Here is a 26,767-nt window from a genome sequence, read left to right on the forward strand (position 1 = left end):
AAAAAAAATTTTTACTTGGGGAAGGAACTAAGATTCAAAAAAAGCAGGATAGTAGAAAAAGACATCTTTGGAGTGAGGAAGGAAAGAGGACCAAGGGGCACACACACCAGACATCGGCAAACCTGATACGAACACCTCTAAACAAACAAAGCATACTGCTTGGGAAAAGTTAGAGCTGAATAAGACCTGAGATACCATTTAGTCTAATCCAGATTTATTTTTTAAAAAGTGAACTATATCATATCTGATTATTGCTATGACTGGGAAAAAAACCATTCAAAACCATTCAAACAATTGTTCTCTTACATAGTCCACTTCTAGTGCACTTTAAAACTGAATTTATAGAAACTAAACACTTTAAGTACGGCTAATTCAAATGAACATTTATTATAAAAAATATAGAACTTAAGTACCACCTTGAAATCTGACCTACTGAATGAAAGTGCCAAAATTTATTTGTTTTGTCTGTACAAATAAACTTTATTGAAATGTCCTAAGGCATAATTATTAATATTTGCATATATTTTAATGGAAACATAGTAATAAGTGAACAATATTTTAAAAACATAACCACCTAGGTATAAATTATATCTACTATCTAGTATTCAATTGCGATTAATCATTGCTCAATATAACTGAAAATATTCTTTTGCATTTCAAAGATAATACAAAATTTTTTGGTCATCTGTTTCAATTTTACTTAATTGCTCTCAGTCTAAGATCTTTACATGTAAAATAAGAATAAGAAAAACAGCAATCTTACACCTGACCCACAGCACCATTCAAGTGTATTAGATGAGAAGATAGATGTGCACTAGATGAAAGAGAATACATCTTAGAATCACCCTGGGAATTTTTCCAAATACTGTATATATATATATTATCCAGAGAATGAGAAGTCTGGTATTTTTAATCTAACCGGAATCTTAGGGAAATAATCAGTTTTCTAACGTAATTACTCATAATTTGTTAAGGTGGCCATCAGAAAAATTATGCTATTATTTATTGCTCCAGAAAGTATCACTACTTTAAATCCTAAAGAATTAGGTAAAAGGTATAAGGTTAGTGCTAATATTCTAAAATCTCTAAAGGAAACAATGGAAAAAAAACTAAGTTATAAGGGATTTGTTGTATGCAGTTAACAGAAATTTAACCTCTTGAATTTAAGAATTGTTTTGTTTTTTAAAACTTTATTTTTTCAGTTACAGTTGACATTCAATATTATTTTTTATTAGTTTCAGGTGTACAGGAGGGTGGTTAGATATTTATACAATTTATGCAGTGGTTTCCAGATTACTCTAGTAACCACCTAGCACTATACATAGTCACTGCAACATTATTGACTATATTCTCTGTGCTGTACTTTACATTCCAGTGACTATTTGTAACTATCAAAATTTGCATTTCTTAACCCCTTTACCTTTTTCACCCAGTTCCCGAATCCCCCTCCCCTCTGGCAACTATCAGCTTCTCTGTATTTTAGGAAGTAATTTTAAAGTTTGTTTCTACAAAACTCTAACAGTTTAAATTGTTTATTTTGGGGGATATATACTTAATTGTAAAACATTTAAGGATATATTTATTTCTAAAAATATTCACCTATATTATTATAAAATATAATCTATGAAAACAAAATATAGTCGTTGAAAACATTTAAAAAAAATTTGCAGACAGCATCAATCTTGCAGATATTTTTCTCCTCTCCAAAGGACATGCAACTTACATTCTTCACTGTATATTAGGACTGACATTAAGATAGATCTGAGGAGAAGAAGGTAAGGACCTCATTACTCTATTTCTGAAACTATTAGAGGTGTTAGCAGACAGAGCAAGAAAACCAACCCAGAAATCAAAAACATGTTCATGCTTTCCAATATTTGCAAATGTATTATCTTGGCTACATTAGTTGGTTAAGGCTGCCATAACTAACTACTTTTGACTGGAGTGCTTACACCGAATTTGTTCTTTCACAATTCTGGAAGCTAGACGTTTGAGATCAAGATGTCAGATGGGTTGGTCTCCTCTGAGGCCTCACTCCTTACCTGGTAGATGGACATATTCTGCCTGTCTTTTCACATCATCTCCCCTCTATGTTTGCCTGTGCCCTCATATCCTCTTATTATAAAAACACTAGTAAAAGGGAAACTCCTATTGGATTAGAACCCACACTAATGACTTCATTTTAGTTTAATTACCTCTAAATATTCCATCTCTACATAGTCACATTCTGAGGTACTCGGTGTTAGGACAGATTTCAACATATGAATTTTGGGGTGAGGTAGGAAAACACAATTCAGCCCATAACAGTACCCCTCAAATTACAGAAAGCACATGAACAAAATTGTCTGGAATGCCTAATCCTTTTCCCCCTTCCTTATCCTATTGCTTCTTCGTGCTTGCTTAAGGGTCCAACTTAATGAGAATAACAATAAAAGGGAAAATCCTTTGGGCCTTATACCCTTGAATAATAGTTAACACACCTTTAGCAATGTAATTTCCAATCCATAGTTGAAGGCCTTCAAATTTACTCAGTACTCATGGGATTGTTGTGATAACTAAAAGAGTTAACATAGCTCAAGTGCATGGGATAGTGACTGACATATATTGTATTATAGTAAGCGCTACTCTTATGTACATGTTAGCCGTTATTGTAAGCACTGTATGTGTAGCTCTTAGCGTTCTTCTTAGTATTGTATTATCAGTGTAGACCCATTGTTTTGAGGATTTGCCCCTAGCCTAGCAGAAGTAGACCAATTTACATGAGAGAGAGATAATATACCCAGAATACAATGTTTATGAGATTTCTCCTAAACTGGTCTGGGGCCTACCTGCTTCTTATTTTCCATATTTTTCTGTACTGATCACCGCTGGCTTTCCAGCTATCCATCTGCTCTACTCCTTTCAATCTAGTGTTCCATGGTCAATGGCTTCATCTTCATTTCCTGGTCTCTGACCTTTTTACTATTCTCTAGCATGGTATTTGATTCAGACTTAATTTCTGCTGACATTTTCTATGATGAGCCTCTAAGAATGAGGACTTAGCGTGTGAACAAAGAATTTCTTCTTAAAATAATTCTACTCATCCTTCAGGATGCTGAAACCCTAAAACAGGGTTAGATTATGCCTATCTTAGGGCCCACTTTGTACATCCTTCTATTATAACACTCAGCATGTAACTATATTCAGTTGTTTACATGTTGTCACATTCATTACACAACATGAGCCCTTCATAAGACTGCAATTTATTTTTATAGTTACAGGGGCAACAGAAGTTGAACAAATGTTTGCTGAATTAACTACTGTCCATATCTAAATAACTCCTAAATCTTTTCCTCTGGCTTTGTGACCAGGTATAGTTGATAGAACTTTGAGATAACAGAAATGTTCTGTATTTGTGCTGTCTGATAATAGCCTCCAGCTACATGTGGCTATACATGTGGTCTGTGTGTGTTCACAAATGTAACTAAGCATTTCAAATGTGATTAGCGAGAACGATAAACTGAATTTGTAATCTTATTTAACTAAATAGTCACACGTGGTTAATGGCTACCATATTAGACAGTATAGCTCTAGATTCCCCAAGCTCCAAAATTACATTTCCAACTACTTTCTGGATTTATTCGCCTTGATAAACTGCAGGCACCTCAATCTTATTATGTCTAAAATTTGAACTCATTATCTGAGTTTCCTGAGAAATTAAGCTGGGAAATTCATTTTACCTGATATACTATCAATTCACAAACAAGTCTGAATTATTTATACATCAAAGTGTTATTAAATTGACTTGATTATAAGAACTTTGACTCAAGCTTTGTCTGTACTTCACTAAATCCCGTCAGTCTGTTGATGGGCTGGCTGATATATTTCAGTTGAAGTCTAAATAGTGATTAATGTTTGTAAATAAAAGAACAATGATCAAACTAATGAATATGAGTTTAGTTTTTAGTCCTATGAAGGATAATTTGAAACTTAAACATATATGCTTGATACCAGCATATGGACAAACAAGTGAGATCTATCAATCATTCACCCATTTAATTAATTATCTGACAAACAATTAATGAGCAAATACAATATGTTAGGCACTGTTTACAGAGTTTGGGATACAAGAACGAATCAGTAAGGGAGACAGTTATAGTCAATTACAATACTGAGAAGAGTACATACAGGATATGTGATAATTAGAAAATACTTTAAAAAATTTTTTCTGCTTAAGTTAATTTGTCTTCATAACTGCTTTATAAAAATAAAAGCATTGTGACAGAAAAATAATGGATTTGGAATCAGGCAATTCTATGTTCAAATCTTAGTCTTATTACTTACTAAATGTGTGGTTTTAGCCAATTATTTAAACTCTGTGAACTTTAGTGTCTTTTCTAAAATGTAGTGTTTCTGAAGAATAAGGGAAACACAATATGCAAAACTCCAGCACAGTACCTAACATATAGCTGACCCTCAAAAATAATTAATATTTCCTTCAAATCCAGTACAAAGCGAATCCTAATCATTGAGACCATGTGAAATATTTCACTTACTGACAAATGTAGAAAAATGAGGTAATATCCGATACATAAAAAATATACAGAGAGTGTACGCATATATGTGTATATTCAGATGTGTGTATGCATACACATGTATGTCGCTGTGTATACATATGCAACTAAGGATTTGTGTTTTCGCCTACCTCACAACGGCTTAGAAGCAGATCTATTCTTCATTCTCTTACTACCACGGAAGATAAACGTAAGGGTTGGCAACAATTAAATCTTTAGTTTCTAAAGCTAATTCTACGTATTAAAATGTCGTATTTAAATTTTTTTCCATTTAAAATAAAATTAGTTTAAAGAAAAATTATATGGACTTTTTAATAATCAGAATATCACTGCCATTCAAATTTCCAGATGTCATTATTTAGGTTTTCGTATCTTTTAATCATTTTACTATTCTTTAAAACTGGCATTCGAAATTAAGTCCAAGGCATCAAGATTACACAAGGGGATGATTACAGCACCACCAGCTAAGTTGTGTTTTACTTTGTTAACAAAGCATTTTCACACTTATTATTTTGTTCATTTTAGGATTGATTTTAAAATATGAATTCACTGTTCATACAGATTATACTAGAATGATAACATACCCCCTTAACACAAACACTCCTAGTATGAACTGCCCTACATTTGAAAATGAACTAATATATCTTTTAATAAAAATTACATTATGTTTAAAGAGTAAAAGTTTATCTTAAATGCTGACAGTTCTCACAGAATAAGTTGTCTTACATAAATTGCATCAATATATTGAAAGGAATTCATTATTCTCATTAAAACACAAGTTTTTATATTGAGATTTAGAATTAATATAATAAATATTGAGACTAGATAACATTTTACAAAATAACAGGATCAAAAGAAGTTGCTGAAGTAATTCTAAGTTTTGAAAGTTTTATGATGACAAGTTATATGGATAACAAATAGTATTAGGTTATTTTGAATTTAACAATAAGTTATCCAAATGAAAGGTGTTTGTGTATGTGTATGAAATACATTCATTTCAAACATATTAACAAATAAACTAAATACAATTAGTGAGAATATTCTTTAAAGATAAATGCTAATTAGTGCCTATAAAAGAGTAATGGTTTTTTCCAGTGTTTTACAATAGTCTGTATCAGGGGTTGGAAAACTTTTGAGATGGAAGAGCCGCCAGGGTCAGCAAACTGCGGCTCTTTGGTTACATATATATATATATATGGCTCTGAAGTAAAAGTGAAAATGAAAATAAAATTATCACAGTTTCACTTATAAATTTTTAAAGGATATTATTCACATAATGGTGATTATGTAANTCTTAATCATAAGCGAACTCTTAACCAACTGAGCCACTGAGCCAGCCCCTAATTTTAATTTGTTTGAGGAGCCTCCATTCTGTTTTCCATGGTGGCTACATCAATTTGCATTCCCACCAATAGTATACAAGGGTTCCCTTTTCTTCTACATTCTTGCCAATACTTATTTCTTGTTGGTCACAATTATTAAAGGAGCCAATCCTAAGCTGTTTACTCTGCTGTGCCTTTCCTGCAGAAATACCAATAATGGCTTTGGACTAAGCTTTCCTCTTGCTTCTGCTTCTGCCTCCTGACCAAAACTGATGCTTTCCCTGTGGCCTGGTGTGGTATGCTCCCTTCTTTCAGAAAACCTAAGTAAAAATTTTCTTTCAATGGCATTAGCCCCTCCATGTCATTACTCAGTCACCTTCAAAGTTAAAATCCCATAGGTACAAGTGAGACACTTACAAAATAATAACAACAATAGTAATAATAATAAAAAATTAATGAAATGGAGACGACTGATAAAGAAGGTAGATAGGCAGAATGAGTATTGAAAGATCTTCAACAAAAGTTTAAATGCATTCACTCTTTTTGGAAGGTAAATGGGTGAACGTTAGAGAAGGTAAAGTTAAATCAGAAAAGCTTAAGCACACAAGAAACCGAAATATCTGAACTTTTCTTTTGATGGTGTCAACAGTGACTAGAGCTGGGAGCATTCACTTGTACTTGAACCTCAAATTCCCTAAAGCAGGGAGGTTCTAACAGGGCAGCACAAGCACTCATATACTCATATGCTTTTACCTCCTCTATCAAGAAAGGGTATAATCTTAAATCAAGCAAGCACATGCTTGAGAATGCAAAATGGTACAGCCACTTTGGAAAACAGTTTGGTAGTTTCTTAAAAAGCTAAATATAGTCTTACCATACATGATCCACCAATCATGCTCCTAGGTATTTATCCAATTGAGTTGAAAACTTATGTCCATCCAAAAACCTGCACATGAATGTTTAAATCAGCTTTGTTTATAATTGCNGCCCCCAATGACTTCTTTCTTTACCCAAAGATAAAGAAAATATTGAAAGGAAGACATTTTGATGACATTCAGGACATTAAGGGTAATATGGCGATAGCTCTGATGGCCATTACAGAAAAAGATTTCCAAAATTGCTTTGAAGGGTGGATGGACTAGGCACTGGCATGGGTGTGCATAGCTTCCCAAGGGGAGTACATCAAAGGTGACCGTAGTGATATTCAGCAATGAGATACCAGTATGTAGCACTTTTTCTAGGATGAGTTTGCGAACCTAATTGTCAGACCTTGTATATATAATTTACATATTTAAAATATTAGTGCCCTTATAGTTTTAACTACAAAGTTGTAAGATTTTAAAAATTTAAATCATAGTTTTTTCAAAATACAGGTAACTATAGATTTAATAAAATTATTCTAGGGTAAGCACAACCAGTGATGTTAAGTTTACTATAAAATTGACAAATTTGTAGTTTTTAATCCCCTATTAGAAGCTGTATTTTTTTTTTAAGGATCATGACTTCACTTTCTTAACATATAAATATAAAAGCTTTAGATGTAAATTATAAAAACATATAATTACAAAATCTGATTGAAGTACTAAATCAGAAATATGCTTATCTAGTAAAGCTACTTTAAACCTTAGCACTTTACATCTTGTTTGCATCCTCTTTAATTTTCTCATTCAACTGCTGCTACATCTACCAAAGGTTGCTGTAACAGTTTCTGCTACAGGTGCTCCAATTCGTTCCATTCAATGAATACTAAGGTAAAGTTTCATTGGCAATTTGAACCTCAGACTGCCCTTAGTTTAATAGGTCAACTTTACAAATTTCATTCTGGGTAGTATCTTAAACCATTTTATAGCTATCTGGTGAAAATACACAAAAAGGCAGGATGTTAAAATGTATATCTATCAGTATACTCATTAATTCCTACTTCACACCTTGCTTTCTATCAAATTAGTCCATGTACACTAAGCTTTTTGTTGTACATGAATGTATCAAGTCAACATAGCAACTAAATCAACAAAGAGCTGCAGTAGCATTTATTTCTGGATAATCCAACATCAGTTAACATGTTGGAATTTAAGAGTGTGCTGTTTTCAAATAGTACATTTCATTTTAAAACCATTGTTTTAGTTAGTTTATTTATTTTTGCTCTCTGATCTTGGAGTATATCAGTATATTTACAGTTTATAAATACTATTAATATATGCAGATACATACTCGTGTATATGTAGGAAAATTGACAAGTGTCACTATGCAAACAATTTAACATCATATACTTAGAAATAACCTATTAATGCATTAATCCTGCAATTGACTCTAAATTTAACTGATTTATCAATGAAAAATTGGTAACAGTCTTATAACAGTAATTTATTTCTGGATTCTAGCAATCGCATTTATATTACATAAATACACATCTAAAAAATGCAGAGGGGTTTTAAAATATTTGATATAATCCATATACCATAAAATTTACTCTTTAAGGGGTACAATTCAGTGGTTTCTAGTACAAACACAGAGTTGTATAACCACCACCAAGGTAAATATTAGAACATTTACATCACCTCAAAAAAATCTTTTTGTAGGCTTTTGTGACTGGCTTCTTTCACTTAATATAAAGCTTTCAAGATTCATCCAAGTTGTAGCATATACTGAAGTACTTCATTCTAGTTTATGGCCAAATAACATTCCATTGTATGGATATATTGTCTATATCCATCTGTTGATGGAAATTCGGATTGTTTCCATATTTGACTATTATAAGTAATGCTGTACAAGTTTTTACACGGATATAGGTTTTTGTTTCTCTTGTGTATATACCTAGAAGAACTGCTGGGTCATATGCTAACTGTATGTTTGTTTGAGGAACTGCCAGACTGTTTTTCAAAGTCAGTTCCCCAGCTTACATTCCCACCAGCAGTGAGTTTATGAGTGTTTCAATTTTTCCATATCCTTGTCAACACTTGTTTCTGACTTTTTGATTCTAGCCCTTCTAATGAAGGTAAAGTGGTTTCTCATTGTGGTTTTCACTTGCATTTCCCTAATGACTAAAGATGTTGAGTAACTTTTCATGTGCTTATTGGCCATGTGCATAACTTTTAAGAAATGACTACTTAAAACCTTTGCCTACTTTTTAATTGGGTTGTTTTTTTATTGTTGAGTTGTAAGTTTTATATATATAAATACATGACCCTTATCAGAGATATGATTTGCAAATATTTTCCCTATTTTATGGGTTGTCTTTTCGGTTTCTTGTGTCCCTTAAAACTCAAAATTGTTCAATTCTGACGAAGAACATTATATTTCATTTTTTTCTCTTACTTGTGCTGTTGGTAATACCTAGGAAACCACTGCCTCACTCAATATCATGAAGATATATCCCTATATTTTATTCTGAGAGTTTTATAGTTCAGCTCTTACTTCAGGTCTTTGATTCATTTTGAGTTAATTTCTGGATATTGTATGAGGTAAGAGTCCAACTTCATGCTTTTGGATATGCATATCCAATAGTCTCAGTACCATTTGTTAAAAAGACTATTCGTTTTCCATTGAATCATTTAGGCATCTGTCAAAAATCAACTAATCATAAATATAAGGGTCTGTTTCAGGACTCTCAATTCCATTCCATTGATCTATATGTTTATCCTTATGCCAGTACCACACTGTCTTGATTACTGTAACTTTATAGAAAGTTTTGAAATTATAAAATGTTGAGTCCTCCAACTTTGTTATTTTTCAAGGCTGATTTAGCTATCCTGGGTCCTCTGCATTTCCATATGAATTTTAGGGTCTACTTCTCAATACAAATAATTCAACCAGGATCTTGGTAGGTGATATGTTGAATCCGTACAATTTACAGGGTACTGCCATCTAAACAATATTAAGTCTTCTGATCTAACTCTAACATCATGGGGTGTCTTTCCTCTTATTTAAGTCTTACTTTCAATAGTGTTTTGCAATTTTCAGTGTACAAGTCTTGTACTTCTTTTGTTAAGATTTCTTCCTATTTTATTTTTTGATACTACTGTAAGTGGAAGTGTTTTAATAATTTCATTTTCAGAATGGTCATTGCTAGTATAAAAATAAAATTGATTTTTCTGTATTTAACTTGCATTCTATGACCTTGCTGAACTCATTGTCATTCTAATAATTTTTTTAGTAGATTCTTCAGGATTTTCTTTTAACAAGATCATGTCATCTGAGAATAGAGATAGTTTTATTCCTTTTCTAATCCAGATGACTTTAATTCCTTTACTTGCTATTTGCCCTGGCTAAAACTCCCAGTACAATGTTTAATAAAAGTAGTGAGAACTAGACATCCATGTCTTATTCTTGATCTTAGAAGAAAAACATTCACTCTTTCACCATGAAGTATGTTAGCTGTTAAGTGTTTTTATAGATTTCTTCATGAGGTTGAGGAAATTCCCTTCTGTTCCTAGTTTACTAAGTGTTTTTATCATAAAAGAGTGTTAAATTTTCTCAAATTCTTTTTCTGAGTCTACTGAGATGGTAATGTGGTTTCTGTCCCTTTTCTATTATGTGGTGTACTACACTGATTGCTTTATGATGTTGAACCCATTTTGCATTCCTGGGATGAATCCTACTTAGTTGTGGTGTAAATTCCATTTTACACGTTGCTGTATTTGGTTTGCTGGTATTTTGGGGAAGATTTTGTCTGTACTCAAAAGGGATATTGGCCTGCAGTTTTCTTGTGGTATCTTTATCTAGTTTAGGTTTGGTGTTAATTCTCCTTTAACCATTTGGTGAAATTCACCACTGAAGCCATCAGGGTTTGGGCTTTACTTTGTGAAGTTTTTTGGTTACAAATTCAATCTCTTTAGTTGCTATACAGCTCTATTCAGATTTTATTATTTTTCATAAGTCAGTTTTGGAAGTTTTGGAAGTCTTCCTAGATATTTCTCCAGGTCATCTAGGTTATCTATTTGTTAGCGTACAACTGTTCATGGTATTCCCTAATCATCTTTTTTATTTCTAAAGAATCTGTAGTAATGTCTCCACTTTCGTTCTTCATTTTAGTAAACTGATTCTTTTCTTCTTGATTAGTCTAAAGGGTTGGCAATTTTTCATCTCAAATAGTTAAACTTCGGTTTTGTTGATTTTTTTTCTAATTCATTTATTCCCACTCTAATCTTTACTATTTCCTTCCTTTTGCTTGCTTTGCATTTAATTTGGTCTTGTTTTTCTAGTTTCTTAAGATGAAAGGTTATGTTATTGATTTCAGATCTTTTTTTNAAAAAAAAAAAAAAGAATTCAGAAACAGTTCTACAAATAAATAGTCACTTAATTTATGACATCAGAATCACTGTAAAGCAACAGGAAAATGACAGTCTTTTCAATATATGGTGCTGAGATAATTGGGTATGCATATGGAAAAATAATAAAATTGAACCCATGCTTGATACAATTCACAAAAATCAATTCCAGTGGATTTTAGAATAAAAAGTTCAAGGCAAAACTGTACTTTCTAGAATGCAGAAAAATGTTTTCATTTCCTCAGCATAGGAAAGAATTTCTTAAGAAACAACACTAACTCTAGATGGAAGGAACTGATAAATCTGACCACATTACAATCATGAACTATTCATTTAAAGACACTAAAGGAAGTGGAAAGACAAGCCAAAATAGGAGAAAATATTTATCACATAAGTGATTGACAAAAAATTTATAGCCAGAATACATATCAAGTTTCGACAAATCAAAAAGGGGGAAAACAAACCCGAAAAAACAAAAACCCAGCATCATTCATAATACTCCCAAACTAGAAACCACCCAGGTGTCCATTAAGAATAAAAAATTAAATCAATATATTGTGGTATATTCATACATGGAATCCTATACAACAATAAAAAAGGACAAATTTTAGCAATACATAATACGGTTGAATCTTAAAAACAAAGTTGGACAAAAACCAGCAAAACCCAAAGGACAGTAACAGTAAAGCTTAATGTAGGTAAAGATCAAGAATAAGCAAAACTATTACTTAGTGATGTATATGTAGATAAAACTATGAAGAAAAGTTAGGAAGCAATTACCATAAATGTAAGGATAGTGGTACCCTCCAACTAGAGAGGGTATTGTGATGTGGAAGGAACACACAGGTGATTTCTAGGGTAGTGGCAAGCAGTGTTCTATTTCTTAGACTGGCTGGCAGTTAGAAGATTCGTGCTTTATAATCATATGCTACACTACATATTTGTTTTTGTACTTTTATGTTATAGTTCACAATTTAAAACAGGTTTTTTAAAAAAGTAATCTGAGGGCATGTATTATGTTTTCTTAGATTCTGTATTTGTCTATTTGGAATCCATTAATCACAAGGCCAATTATATTAACTATGTTTTCTTATTTTCTGTGTTCTTGATGATCTGGCACTGTGGCTGAGTTGGTGAGGGAAGAGACTGCCCCTCCCAAGGGCTATTTAACTTCTAGAGATAGCAAAGAGGGGCCAGGAGCACACTTCTCATATGTAAACCAACGAATTCCAAGCCTACAACTCCAACCATCTCCTTATTGAACACTTACACACCAAGCCAGTGTTTCCCATGCTGTAAATCATCCCAGAGTCAAGTATCAGGAAACTAAAGACCACCATATAACCAAAAGCCTGCCAGAATTCTCTTTTATTTTTATTCTTTTATTGAAAAATAATTAACATTGCCGGCCGAGTGGCTCAGTTGGTTAAGAGCTTGCTCAAGAGTGAGAGCTCTGAGAAACAGGGTTGCCGGCTCGATTCCAGCCCAAGCTGAGCTGCCAACAGGTGGCAGGATAGCTCAGCTGGTATAACAACAAGACTGCCTGTTCAATGGTGGGCTATGCCCACCCGCAACTAAGACTGAACTTGGCACCTTGAGCTGAGCTGCCGCCCGGATGGCTCAGTGGATAGACTGTGTGCTCTTAACAAGGCTGCTGGTTCGACTCCCGCATGGGATGGTGGCTATGCCCACCAGCAACTAAGATTGAACACAGCACCTTGAGCTTAGCTGCCGACGGGAAGCCAGATGGTGACTGGCGACCTACATAACGAAGATTGAAGAACAACTTGTCTATTCCCCTTCCCCGATTCCCCAACACTGTTCCCCTCACCCAATTCCCCAATAAAATCTTAAAAAAAAAATTAAAACTACTATGATTCAGCAATTCCACTTCTTAGTGTTTTCCTGAAGGAAATGAAATGACTATCTCGAAAAGATACCTGCAGCCCTATGTGCACTACATCATTATTACAATGGCTAAGACATGGAAACAACCTAGGTATCCATTAATGGGTGAATNTTCCAATACAATTATGTGTTTACTGGCTAAAAACTTCCTCACAAACAGTGCCATGTAAGCTGGTGCATTATCATAATGCGAGAGCCATGAATTGTTTGCAAAAGATCAGGTCGTTTAACGTTTTCATGTAGCCTTTGCAGCACTTCCAAATAGTAAACTTGGTTAACTGTTTGTCCAGTTGGTACAAATTCATAATGAATAATCCCTCTGATATCAGAAAAGGTTACCAACATCGTTGCAAAAAGTTTGCAAACTTAATTGTCATACTTTGTAAATTATACATATACAGCTTTTTGGATTTCAATCATACCTCAATAAAGTGGCTTAAAACATTTAAAAATATAATACGCAGTTCAAAAATAAATAAATTAAAAAAAGACAAATGACCTCTATAAGTTGCAGGGGGTGGATTGGACAAAGGTTTATTTCATATGAATCCTCTAATAACTTCTTGAATTATTCTAAAACAAACTCATATCACCCAGTTCATTATTTTAAAAGGATTCATATTCTTTTTAGAAATTACCAAGTTGATTGTTTTCAACGGAATCTTTTAATTTATTTGGGGGCTGGAGAGATTGGCTATGTACTATTTAGTATTTCTTGATGCATAATTATTTGCCCCAATTTATTGGTATCTCTACAGTATCTTTGTCAACCTACATGCGTTTACTTAGACCACCAGTACCACCAACCCCCTATTCTTTTTAATTTTTATTTTTCAGTTACAGTTGAAATTCAATATTATTTTGTATTAGTTTCAGATAAACAGCACAGTGGTTAGACATTTATGATTTTAAAAAGTGACCCCCTCCATTAGCCTAGTACCCACCTAGCACTATACAGTTATTACAATATTATTGACTATTTTCCTTATGCTTTACTTTACATCCCCATGACTATTTTGTAACCACCAATTTGAACCTCTTTATTTTGTAATCACCATTTTCACCCAACTCCTCAACCCCCTTCCCATATGGCAACCATCAGTTTGTTTTTTGTATCTATGAATCTGTTTGTGCTTTGCTTGTTTTTGTTCTTTAGATTCCACATATAAGTGACATCATATGGTATCTGTCTTTCTGACTTACTTCACTTAGCATATATCCTCTAGGTCCATTCATGTTATTGCATCTTTCTTCTTTTTAAAGAAGAAAACAAGTAGAAATATGCATCTAAGCTCTGCTTTCGCTATATCTCATACATTTTTGATATATTGTTTCTGTTTTCATTCATCCTAAAGTACTGTCTAATCCCTTGTGAATTCTTTGGCCCATTGCTTATTTACAAATATACTGTTTAATTTTTACATGATTTCCCAAATTTCCTTTTGTTACTGATTTCTAATTTCATTCCATTGTGGCTGGAGAACATACTTTGTATTATTTGTCTTAAAATGTATTGAAATTTGTTTTATGGCCAAGACTATAATCTATCATGGACAATGATCCATGAGCACTTAAAAAGCTTTAAGTTCTGCTTTCAATTGGAGTGTTCTATAGATCTGGTAGATGTACAGTGTTATTCATGTTTTGTGTTTGCTTTTTATCTTCTTCCTAGTTCTATTCATTATTGAAAGTTAGGTATTGAAATCTTCCAATATTGTTCGATTGTCTCTTTCTCTCTTCGATTCTGTCAATATTTACTTCAGGTATTTTGGGGCTCTGTTGTTAGGTGCAGATTGAGACTTTTATCGTTATAAAATGTCCTCCTTTGTCTCTAGTAACATTTTTTTTGTCTTAAAGTCTATTTATTTGATATTAATACAGCTACTTCAACCATCTTTTGGTTACAATTTGCATGGTTTATCTTTTTCCATCCCTTTAATTTCAACCTACTTGTATCTTTGATTCAAAAACTGTCCCTTGTAGACCCAGCACATGGATCATGGATTTTTACCCATTCTGTCATTCTTTGTCTTTTCATTGTCATGTTTAATTCATTAACATTTCATGGAATTACTGATAAGGTATAATTACATTTGCCATTTTGCTATTTGTTTTATGTAATTGTCTTTTTTGTTCCTCAATTCTTCCATTACTGCTTACTTTTTTGTTGTTAAACATTTTCTAGTGTTCCATTTTAATTCTATTGTTTCTTTTACTATATTTTTTTGAGTTATTTTCTTAGATGCTCTGGGGATTACAATTAACCTCTTAATTTATAATAATCTAATTCAGATTAATTCCAATTTAATTTCAACTGTATATAAAAACTTTGTTTCTTGTCCCCTGCTCTGTTCTACTATTGTAATACTATCAATAATTACATCTTTATAAATTATAAGCCAAAAAACACTGTATAATTATCACTTTTCATAAATGTCTTGAATGAGACAGAATTAAAACAAAAACCATATTTATACTGCCTTTTAAATTTATCTGTGTAATTACTTTTACTGGTATTGTTTATTCATATGGATTTAGTTACTGTCTTTTGAACAGTACTACTGAATGCAAAGAAACAGGATTGAAAAAGCATTCACTAACCATTCATATAAGCCAAGTGATACTTTTCTGAATTGCTTTATTAGTATCAACCGAATCATTATTTATCACTATCATCAATGTGCCAATTCAGTTCATCAGCTTTTTAGTTTTAAAATGCCAGTTTCTATACTATATATAGACTATTAAGAAGTCAATATGTTTACAGACACATATGAGACACTGGGATTGATGATTAGTAGTTAAATAATAGCTATTTTATTCAGACATTCCCCAAGAGAAGGCATAATGCATCATTTAGAGCCATGCTGAAATCTTGGAAAGAGAAAATCCTTTCTTCAAATGTAATCAAGTTATTTCCAAGGCAATAATGATGAGAAAAGCCTCCTAAGTCACTTTTGGCCTTTACTCATATACCGGTTTATAATACTATGTTTGTATGGGATGTGGGTGAGAGTGGTATACTCACATACTTAATTATAAATCTTTAGGAGCAAAAATCGTATCTTGTACTTAGTATTTCTCATACAACTTGAGTTAGAAGAGGTTATCCTAGAAAATTCCTGTGAAGTTGAAATGTATTTCATTTCCTAAAAAAGCACTATTTGAGGACTAACCATAATATCTAATCAATTTTAAATCTAATGATTTATTTATTTNATTTTTAAAAAGGGGGATGAGGATTCTTCAAACACAAAAAATGGTTCATATGCTTCTAGTCAAAATGAATGATAAATGTCTACTACAGCTTCCCTAAGAGCAACACTAGTAACAGTGATGTCAGGAGGGATTCCTTCTAGTATAATTCATAAGCCAGAAGAACCACAATATATGACACAGTATCAAATATGTTTACTATATAAAACCAGAAAATATTGAGGCAATAATCTTGATGGCGAATTAAAAAGAAAATTAATCTCAAGAGGTGAAACAGAAATCATCCCATCATATATCCCCAAGAACGTCAAGACAAGTGACAAACTATCTGCTATCCTGAATTTTTAACATGCATGTACATGACATTTCCTCCTGTCAGGAACTGTCTTTGAGTTTGCTTTTTACTCTGGGCACGGGCCCAACCAGGTGTCAGTCGTATCTCCACAGGCAAGCTCTAACCTGGTCATGCTGGCATACCAATAAGTTCCTAAGTTAAGACAAAAAAATGCCTGTTGTCAAGTTTATTGACCTCTCACCTCTAAATCTTATCTACTTTTTGTTCAGTTCCTTCCATTCCTACCGCAGCTATTGGTCCACTCGTACATTTACACTTTAGTATATCTATCTCTCATGGTTTTTGAACCAATTTCTTCAGTCTTTTAAACGTTTATTGAATGCTTCAATTTAGATTCAGCAAACATTTACTGAGCTCCTTCAGGTTCATTTCACCCTCATAGTTACAGCAGCTCCAAGAAGCTATTATCACCTCCATTTTATAGAGAAGCAAACATATTCAGAGAAGTAAAATAACTTGTCTGAGGTCACTCAAATCAAATCTAAATCTATCCACAAAGTCCTGTGCTCTTTCCATTCATCTTTATCTCTCCCTATCAAACTACAAGACACTCAGCTAGTTAGAATTTAAGGCTTCACTCCATCTCCTAAAGCCTGTCTTTCAAACTCTGCCTAAAAACCTGTCCTCTAGACTCAATGACCCCACCTGACTCTTTACATCTTGCTCTAGTAGGTTCTTCTATCCTTAGCTCTTGTCTCTATATTCATCTTTACCATTACTGCTATATGCTAGCTATGGTGCCCTCAACATTTCAAAAAAATTTCTTCTTACAGAATCTCGTTTGGGGGTAAAAGAAGTAAGTCTTGAGAGGGCATCATGCATTTGTTTCAGCCTGTTGTCTTCTCTGTTGCAACATCAAATTACTGTAATTAACTGCTTAATAGATTCTTTTATGCATTAGACTATATAAACAATGTGAAGCCAGTGACCTGCCTGAGGTAACAATAGCTGCAGACACTCCTGGAGCCTCAAAGTAAATGAATATCTGCCACATTTATAAATTTTGCAGGAAAAGAAATCTTAACAGACTTAAATTTGACCATAAAAAGAAGTTAGTGAAATGAAGTTGCTGCTAAAAACTATCTGAGCACATGCGGAAATTAAAACCAGGATACACTTTTCATGCCATGTTTATTCAAAACAGAAAAATTTACAACTCAAGCCAATCGCTCTTGAGTTTTTCAATAGCAAAGTTAACAAAGTAAACCCTTATCTTATAAGCAAATCATAATTGTCCACTATAGACATTAAGTTTGTAAAGTAACAAAATATGACTATTTTTTTCTTAGTTTCCCTAGGAGGCAATGTAATGTTTACGAGAAAAAGCTTTGTGTGATCTTAAGCCTTTCATTTTGTTTCATCTGCAAAATAGGTAGAGGTGTACCTACCTTATAGGATTGTTGAAAGAATTAAATACAGTATTACCTTGGTTTGCGAGCATAATTCGTCCTGGAAACAAACTGCTCGTATTGCAAGACATCGCTCGTTTACCAAGTTAAAATGTATTAGAAATGTTTGCTCGTCTTGCGGAACACTCGCAAACCAAGTTACTCGCAATCCAAGTTTTTACTGTAAGATCATAAAGTTCTTAGCAGTGTTTTTTCACAAAGTGAGCACTCAAAATGTTCCTTTCCCTCCTCATTATTACGTATTATGTCCTTAGTCATTGGAGAGAAGAGAGTAGCAAGAAAAAGATAGTTTTATTATTATATAATTTGGCAGTCATTTAATTACATAATTAAATCATGACTTCAATGATTTGAAGTCATGATTTAAAATAATCATTAAGATACAAGATTAAACTTAGATTAAAAAAACCCCTCAGGTCCTAGTACATTGTTTGTCTAAAGTAAAACAGAACAACTTTAGTGGCAACTAAATATATACACAAGAAATTTAAACATTAATTAGTGAGAAATTTTAGAAGTGACTTCAAGACAGTCTCATTATTTCACTGTCTTATGCAACCAAAACAACATTTTGAACTCGAGTTTAAAACATGAATTAAAGGAACCCACTGTTGTGAAGTTTTTATTCTGTTTAAAATTTTATGTTCTTCTTAAAGGTATACATGTGTACTAGACATAAAAAAATAAACATTTCAGATTCCTTACCTGTTGTGTTCCATCTGCACTTACAATAGGGGCAGATAGAAGAGAAATATCACTACTTAAAATCTGAGATGTATCCAGTAGTGGTGGATGTTCTGCCATTATCAATAAGACATTAATATACCGGATAACCCTCCAACTCTGAAAAACAAAAATATATAGCCATTTGTGTGTATATCCTTAGAAATATACTAAAATATAATACATTCAAGATTTGTCTCATTCTTTAACCTTAAGAGATATATATTCCTGTCAAAGGAAATTTTACAATATTCTGTTGACTACTTTTTCTGTCAACAGACCATTTAAGGAAATATATTTCTTACAACTTAACCAACTGTCTGTCAATGTACACAATAAACTAAGATATAATAAAGCCAATATATCAGCAGCTTCTATTTAAATTCCATGTTTCTCTATCCCTTTCATCTCTATACAGTATTTATTTAATTTAACCACCACTACTTGTAGCTAACCACTGGGATAGGCACATAAATGTAATAATTGAGGTTACTCTACCACTGTTTTTTTTTTTTTCTATGAGCAGAAAAGGTGATGATGAAGACCCAATTCCCCCTCATCATCCTATCAATCTCTAAGAACTAAATAAGAATTATGATTTTTCATTTATTCCTCAGAGAAAAATTTGCTCAGGATTAGAATAAGAATCTTCAAGTTTTAAGTTTTACGTTCTTCCATTGGCCTTCTATCGTTCTGGTTTTATGATTCTTTTCTAAGTCATACCTACTTTATGGTAAACCAAATCATTTCCATGATAAAAGAAAAAACACTTAGAAATTTTTAACTGTAGACAGAGTATCACTTTATGTAAAAAGTATAGAACTTGATGATGTAAGTTAAGCAATATTAGTCTACCATATATGTCAAACAATAAAACATCAACAAATTATATGTCAAGATGAGCACGATTGAGCTCAATCATAAATTTTACCAAATCTACACTGAAAGGCAAAATAACATTTTTAGATGCTTGCAGAAGTNCAACCTAGAATCAGAAGTCCTAGCCAGAGCAATTGGGCAAGAGAAAGAAACAAAAGGCATCAAATTGGGGATGAAGAAGTTAAATAGTCACTTTTTGCAGATGACATGGTTCTTTACATAGAAAACCCTGAAGACTCCACCAAAAAACTATTAGAAACAATAAATGAATACAGTAAAGTTGCAGGATACAAATTCAATGTACAAAAATCCATTGCATTCCTATATACTAACAATGAGATTTCAGAAAAAGAAATGAAAAAAAAGATTCCTTTTGCAATTGCAAGAAAAAGAATAAAATACCTAGGAATAAACTTAACAAAGGATGTGAAGGATCTATACACTCAAAACTAAAAGACATTATTAAAAGAAATTGAAGAAGAAATGGAACAACATTTTCATTTCCAAAGAAATGGAAAAATATTCCGTGTTTATGGATTAGAAGAATCAACAATTAAAATGGCATAGCAATATACAGATTTAATGCAATCCCCATCAAAATCCCAATGGCACTTTTTCAAGAAATAGAACAAAAAAATCACCAGCTTTGTATGGAATCACAAAAGACCCTAAATAGCCAAAGCAATCCTAAGAAAAAAGAACAACGCTGGAGGTGTCACATTCCCTGATTTCAATTTGTACTACAAAGCAACAATAATCAAAACAGCATAGTATTGGCAGAAAAACAGACACACAGACCAATGGGACAAAACTGAAAATCCAGAAATAAAACCCCATACATATAGGTGTAACACGATATACTGTTAAACTTTTTTTTATAAGCAGAAAGAATACACTCTAAAATCACAATAAAAAGTATAGTACAGTAAATACATAAACCAGTACTAGTCATTTATTATCATTATCAAGTATTATGTATACAACTGGCAGCAAAGTAGTAGGTTTGTTTACATCAGCATCACCACAAACATGTGAATACTGTAATGTGTTACACTAAGATGTTACAATGGCTAAGATATCACTAGGCAATAGGAACTTTACAACTCCATTATAATCTTATGGGACCACCGTAGTCTATGCCATCTGTTACTGACCAAAACATTATGGGTCACATGACCATATATCAGATTAGTTCAGTAATATTAATGCTTACTTTCAAACTTAACAGAAAAGTATTAATAGCATGAGTTTGGCTTATTTAATCATTTCCATACTTAAGTTAAAGAAAACTCTAGGTTTCATTTAACCAAATATTCAAGGAAGAAATAATTTTGAGCTTACACAAATTTACCCAGAAAATAGGAAAAAAAAAAAGGGGATACCCCCCAATTTATTTTAAGGCTAGTGTATCTTTGATACCAAAGACAGGATAGTAGGGAAAAAATTTATAGACCAATCTCTCTTATGAAATATAGACTAAATATAAAATCTTAGAAAAAAATATTAGCCTACCCAACTCCAGCAATATATAAAAAGGACAACATATCATAACCAAGTTAAGTTTATCCCAGGAATATCAGTTAAATATTAGAAAAATCAATGCAAATTATCTTATCAAAATTTTAAGGAGAAATATTATATGACCAGAGATGCAGAAAAATAAACTAAAAATATTCAACACCCACTTATGGCAAAAAATTCTTAGCACACAAGAAACGAGATGGAACTTCTTTAATCTTATGAAGAATATCTACAAAAATCTGATAAACATCATGCTTAATGACAAAATGCTAAAAAAATTCTCTTTAAGACCAGAATGAGAATGCTTACCATCACTACCACTTCTAGTCAGCATTATATTGGCTGTCTTAGCATAGTAATGAGAAAGAAGAGGTATAAAATAATCATAAAAGAAAAAAAATTGTCATTATTTGCAGATACGATTTTATACATTAGAATCTACAAATTATTGCAAATAATAAAGATATATGAAATTATTATCTAACAAGATTGCCAGGTATTAAAGCAGTATACAAAAATAAACTATCTCNTGGCTAATTCTGAACTCATCAAAGCCAATTATTTTAAAGATTGCATTATAGAGAAGATGACTATCCCAGTGTCCCCTCTCAAAAAAAAAAATTAGGAGATGTTCTTGTATATTCATTTTTTAATTTATATTTATTTTTGTTCACACAGAAGGTACATACATATTCTCTCTAAAATTCATATACTATATACACCCATCATGATAGCTAAAATGAAAAAGACAATCCCAAATGTTGATTTGACTGTAAAGCTACTGTCAACAATATAGTTTATGAGAGTGTGAAGTGGTACAGACTTTTTGGAAACCATTTTTTGCCATCAGTTGGGTGGGGAAAATAATTTTACCCTAGAGGGAGGCAGTACATATTTGAGGAAAATAATAGTCCTCTACAATAAGGAAGTAGAAGTAGCAAATTTGGTGTTTCAGGGAGTATAAAAGGAGTTCAACTGAATTTGAGGTACTTTAGGATGTATGAGTAGAGATAAATAAAATAATAACAGTTACTATTTGAACATACATATTTCCCTATGACCCATGCATCCCACTTGTAGGTTTCTATATTATATAGGTATATAGACTATTACGTGGTCAATATGTTTACAGACACATATGAGACACTGCATGCAGATGTACAACAAAAGCCATGCACAAGAATGTTCTTGAAAAATTATCTGTGATAGCCACAAACTGAAAACAACCCAAATTTCCATCAATAGGAGAATGAAGCAGCTAAAGTATAGTTGTATAAAGGAATATTATGCAGTAAATACTGTTACAGGTGATAACATGAACAAATGTCATATAAATAATATGTAGCAAAAGAGACAAAATAATATATATGGTAAAAATCTATTTACATAAAATTCAAAAACAGGCAAAATTATCTTTGGTTTGGGGAGAAAAAAAGAGGATACTGCTGGGGCCGGCCAAGTGGCGCGTTGGTTAAGAGCTGGCTTGGGACGCCAGCTCTGAGCAGCAGGGCCCCGGTTCAGATCCCACATGAGGCCAATGACACTGCTCTCTACAGCTAAGATGGTGAACAACAGCTCGAACTGGAGCTGGGCTGCTGGGAGTTGCCGGCGACAGTGCAGTGGGCTGCCATAAGCTACCATGTGTGGCTGCCAGCCAGCGTGAGCGGCTGGCAGCCGGTGTGAGCTGCCAAGAGCCGCCGTGAGCAGCCGTACAGAGGCCGGCAACCAATCTGCCTCACCCGGGAAGAGCGCAATGATACCAACATAGGCCAGTGAAGCAACATCCTCCACAACTAGACTAAAGAACAAAAACGACAGCAACTTGTCTGTTCCTATTCCCTGATTCCCCAGCGATGTTCCCCTCCCCCAATTCCCCAATAAAATTTTAAACAAAAAATTTCTAAATTCTTTTTAAATTCTTGTTAAAAACTAAGGCACAAACCCACACATTAGCCTAGGCCTACACAGGGTCGGGATCATCATCAGCACTGTCTCCCACCTCCACCTCTTGTCCCACTGGAAGGTCTTCAGGGGCGATAACACACAAGGAGCTGTCATCTCCTATGATCACAATGCTTTCTTCTGGAAGACCTCCTGAAGGACCTGCCTGAGGCTCTTGAGGAGGTGCCATTCTTTTCAGAGATAATGTCCATGGTGGTTTGCTTGACTGGTTTTTTCATCACAGATTTGCTTGCAAGCAGATAATATATACCCTGAACATTCCTCTCTATTAATGAAAACCTTTCAGTGTTAGCGTCCATGTTTTCAAATTTTTAAGGGGCTTGTTGATGTCTGCAAAGGCTTTTGCTAAACTCTTCATTGTGAATTTTCTTTGTGGTTCTTTTTTTTCTTCTCCTAAAGTTTTCTTCCAACCTCTTCTTCAGCTATGCATTCCTGTTCCAGTTCCAACAACTCCTCACTAGTCAATTCCTTAGGAACCACCTCTAGGAGCGCCTGAATATCATCCACATTCACACCCAGGTTAAGTTTGTTTGCCATCTCAAGCACAGTCTTGTTCATTTTTGTAGCCTCCTGACCCTTGGCAGATGCTCTGAAGTCATGATGAACATCTTTAATGTCTTCTTCCAGATGCCATTGAAATACTCCTTAGTCACATCACCTCAAACCCAAGCAAGGTTCTTGATGCAATCATAGATGTTGTAATCCTTCCAGAATTGCATCAGTGTCTTCCTCAGTTACAGCAATAGCCTGGGCAAAGGAGGACCCCAGTAAACTGCTATAACTCCTTGATCCATTGGTTAGATCAAAGAGTTGGTGTTTGAAGAGAGAACCACTACTTTGAGACTGGGATAAAGATCACCAATAAAAGAAGGATGTCTAGAAGCATTAATATTTTTAAAAATCTTTAAAGGTATGTTATTGTGTAAACAGTACTTTACCATTTTGCTGGCATAGTAATTTAACAGGGCCTCTTGAAAGAGAAGCTAGGTCTCTCATGATTTAGTCTTGTTCCTTTAGTACCCTGGCAGTGTGTGCTTACTGATATGCTTGAAGTCCCTGAGGTTCTCACTGTGCCAGATCACAAAGGGTTTCAATGTGTAGCTTGCAACACTGCCCTCAAGCAAGACTGTTATCATATACTTAAAAGCCTTGAAGCCTGTCACTGACTTAGCTTCCTTGTGGATGAAAGTTCTTTTAGACATCCATTTCCAGAATAGGGTTTCATCCATATTGAATATTTGCTCTGGCAAGTTATTTTCCTCCATATTATATCATCATATATTATATGGATAATATATTAATCCTCATATATTATATCAGTTTATGAGAGTTCCCACCAATTCTTCACCTGTCTTCACAGAAGCACTCGCAGACTCACCACTCACTTTCACATTATGTAATGAATAAAAATTCTTGAATTGTCTAAACCACCCAGGCCTAGGTATAAATTCAATGTCATAGTTGGGTCCAGCCTTTTCTTCTTCTTTTCTCTCTCTCTCTCTCTCTCTCTCTCTCTCTCTCTCTCTCTCTCTCTTTCAGCCTTTTCTTTCAACATTGCAAACAAACTTTTTGCTTTGGCTGTGATCATCATGGTGGTAAGAGAAACACACTTTTGTGTCTGGTTTTCAAAGCCAGTCATTAGAAGTTTCTCCCTGTAAGTTACGAAGGATACCACAGAAATACAAAGGATCATTTAAGAACTATGAAGGAATATATGCCACCAAATTCAATAATTTAGTAGAAATGGACAAGTTCTTAGAAATATACAGCCTTCCTAGACTGAATCACAAAGAATTAAAATCTAAACAGACCAATGAATAGTAATGAAATTGAAACAATCATCCAAACTCCCCCAAAAGCAGAAGTCCAGGGCCAGATGGCTTCACTAGTGAATTCTACCAAACATTCAAAGATGATTTAATACCTGTCCTCCTCAAACTCTTCCAAAAAACCGAAGAGGTAATACTTCCTAATTCATTTTATGAGACCAACATTACCCTGGTATCAAAACCTGTAAGGATAACACACACAAAAAAGAAAACTACAGACCAGTATCTCTGATGAATATACATGCAAAAATCCTAAACAAAATACTAGCAAATCAAATACCACAATACATTTAAAAGATTATACATCATGACGATGTGGAGTTCATTCCAAAGCAGAAGGACTGTTCAACACACACAAACCAAACAATGTGATATACCACATAAACAAAAATAAAAGAAAAAAATCATGATTGTATTAATAGATGCAGGAAAGCACTAGACAAGATACATCCATTTGTGATTAAAACACTTAATAAAATGGGTATAGAAGAAAAGTACCTCAATATAATAAAGGCCATATATGAGAAACTCTCAGTAAATATTATAATGATGAAAAACTGAAAACCTTTCCTCTAAAATCAGGAAGACAGGGATNTGTCAGTCTTCTGTTAATCAATTTCTTTTAATTTTGTTACTACTCACTTCCTATATTCTCATCTTCTCTTGTGACCACAAATACCCACTTGTTTTAAGTTATGTATTTATTTTTGTTTTTTTGTAATGTAATGTTTGATATCTGCAAAAATTGGAAGGAGTGATTTCTTGCATTTACTAATTTCCATGAAATAATATTCCCCCCCATGGCCCATTTCAAGCTATCATGATTTAAAAATTGACCTGAAGGGCTGGCCGAGTGGTGCTTTGGTTAAGAGCTGGCATGGGATGCCAACTCTGCGCAGCAGGACCCCAGTTCGGATCCCATATGAGGGCCAGTGACACTGCGCCCTCTACAGCTAAGATGTTGAACAACAGCTCAACCTGGAGCTGGGCTGCCCTGAGTTGCTGGCGACGGCGTACTCTGCAGTGAAGCTGCAGTGAGCTACTGTGAGTGGCTGAGAGCCAGCGTGAGTGACCAGCAAGCCGGAGTGAGCTGCCAAGAGTCACTGTGAGCGGGCGTCCAGTGGCCGGCGACCGATCTGCCTCAGCCGGGAAGAGTGCAATACCAACATGGGCCAGTGAAGTGACATCCTTCACAACTAGACTGAAGAACCAAAGGACAGCAGCTTGTGTGTTCCCCTCCCCCAATTCCCCAACAAAATCTTAAAATAAAATAAAAAATTGACCTGAAAATTTCTCTGTTTTTAAAAATCAACTTTTGTATACAAGTACAAGATAGCTCCAAGAGCTCACTGTTTATATCTATATATAAATATTTACCTTTGTAGTCATAACATAATAAAATATTAATATCTTGGGAATTTGGGTGAAGGAAGGTTGGATGGCTTTTCACTATTTTTACAACTTTTTTGTAAGTCTGAAATTTTAACTGATGTTAAATTAAACAATATTTTTAAAGTATTAACACCAGGTAAAGAAAGTAAAACAAAAAAGCTTCTAGAACAGGGGTCAGCAAACTGAGGCTCGTGAGCCACATACGGCTCTTTACAGGCCTCCTACAAACTGATTTAAAAAAATGGAAAAATGTCAAGGGACTTGAATATGCTCTTCACAAAAGTATAAACTCAAGAGACCAATAATCACATGAAAAGACTGTCAAATTAACTAATTACTAGGAAAAAGCTAATTAAAAATCATAATGAAATACCACCGCATACTCAATAAAATAATAAAAATGAAAAAGACTGACAATATAAAGTATTAGT

At 33.6% G+C, this 26,767-nt stretch overlaps 1 protein-coding gene across 1 annotated transcript in view; it reads right to left on the reverse strand.

Moving 5' to 3' along the window:
• FNDC3A (fibronectin type III domain containing 3A) overlaps positions 1-18,873 on the reverse strand; it is a 150,539-nt gene extending 131,666 nt beyond the window's left edge. The window contains exon 1 of the mRNA XM_019650830.1: positions 18,736-18,873. Coding sequence (XP_019506375.1) covers positions 18,736-18,834 — 99 coding nt within the window. The 5' untranslated portion in view covers positions 18,835-18,873. The remainder of the gene's footprint in view (positions 1-18,735) is intronic.
• Between the last annotated feature and the right edge of the window lie 7,894 nt (positions 18,874-26,767).

Source organism: Hipposideros armiger, unplaced genomic scaffold, assembly GCF_001890085.2.
Source record: "Hipposideros armiger isolate ML-2016 unplaced genomic scaffold, ASM189008v1 scaffold_148, whole genome shotgun sequence".
NCBI classification, from domain to species: Eukaryota; Metazoa; Chordata; class Mammalia; order Chiroptera; family Hipposideridae; genus Hipposideros; species Hipposideros armiger.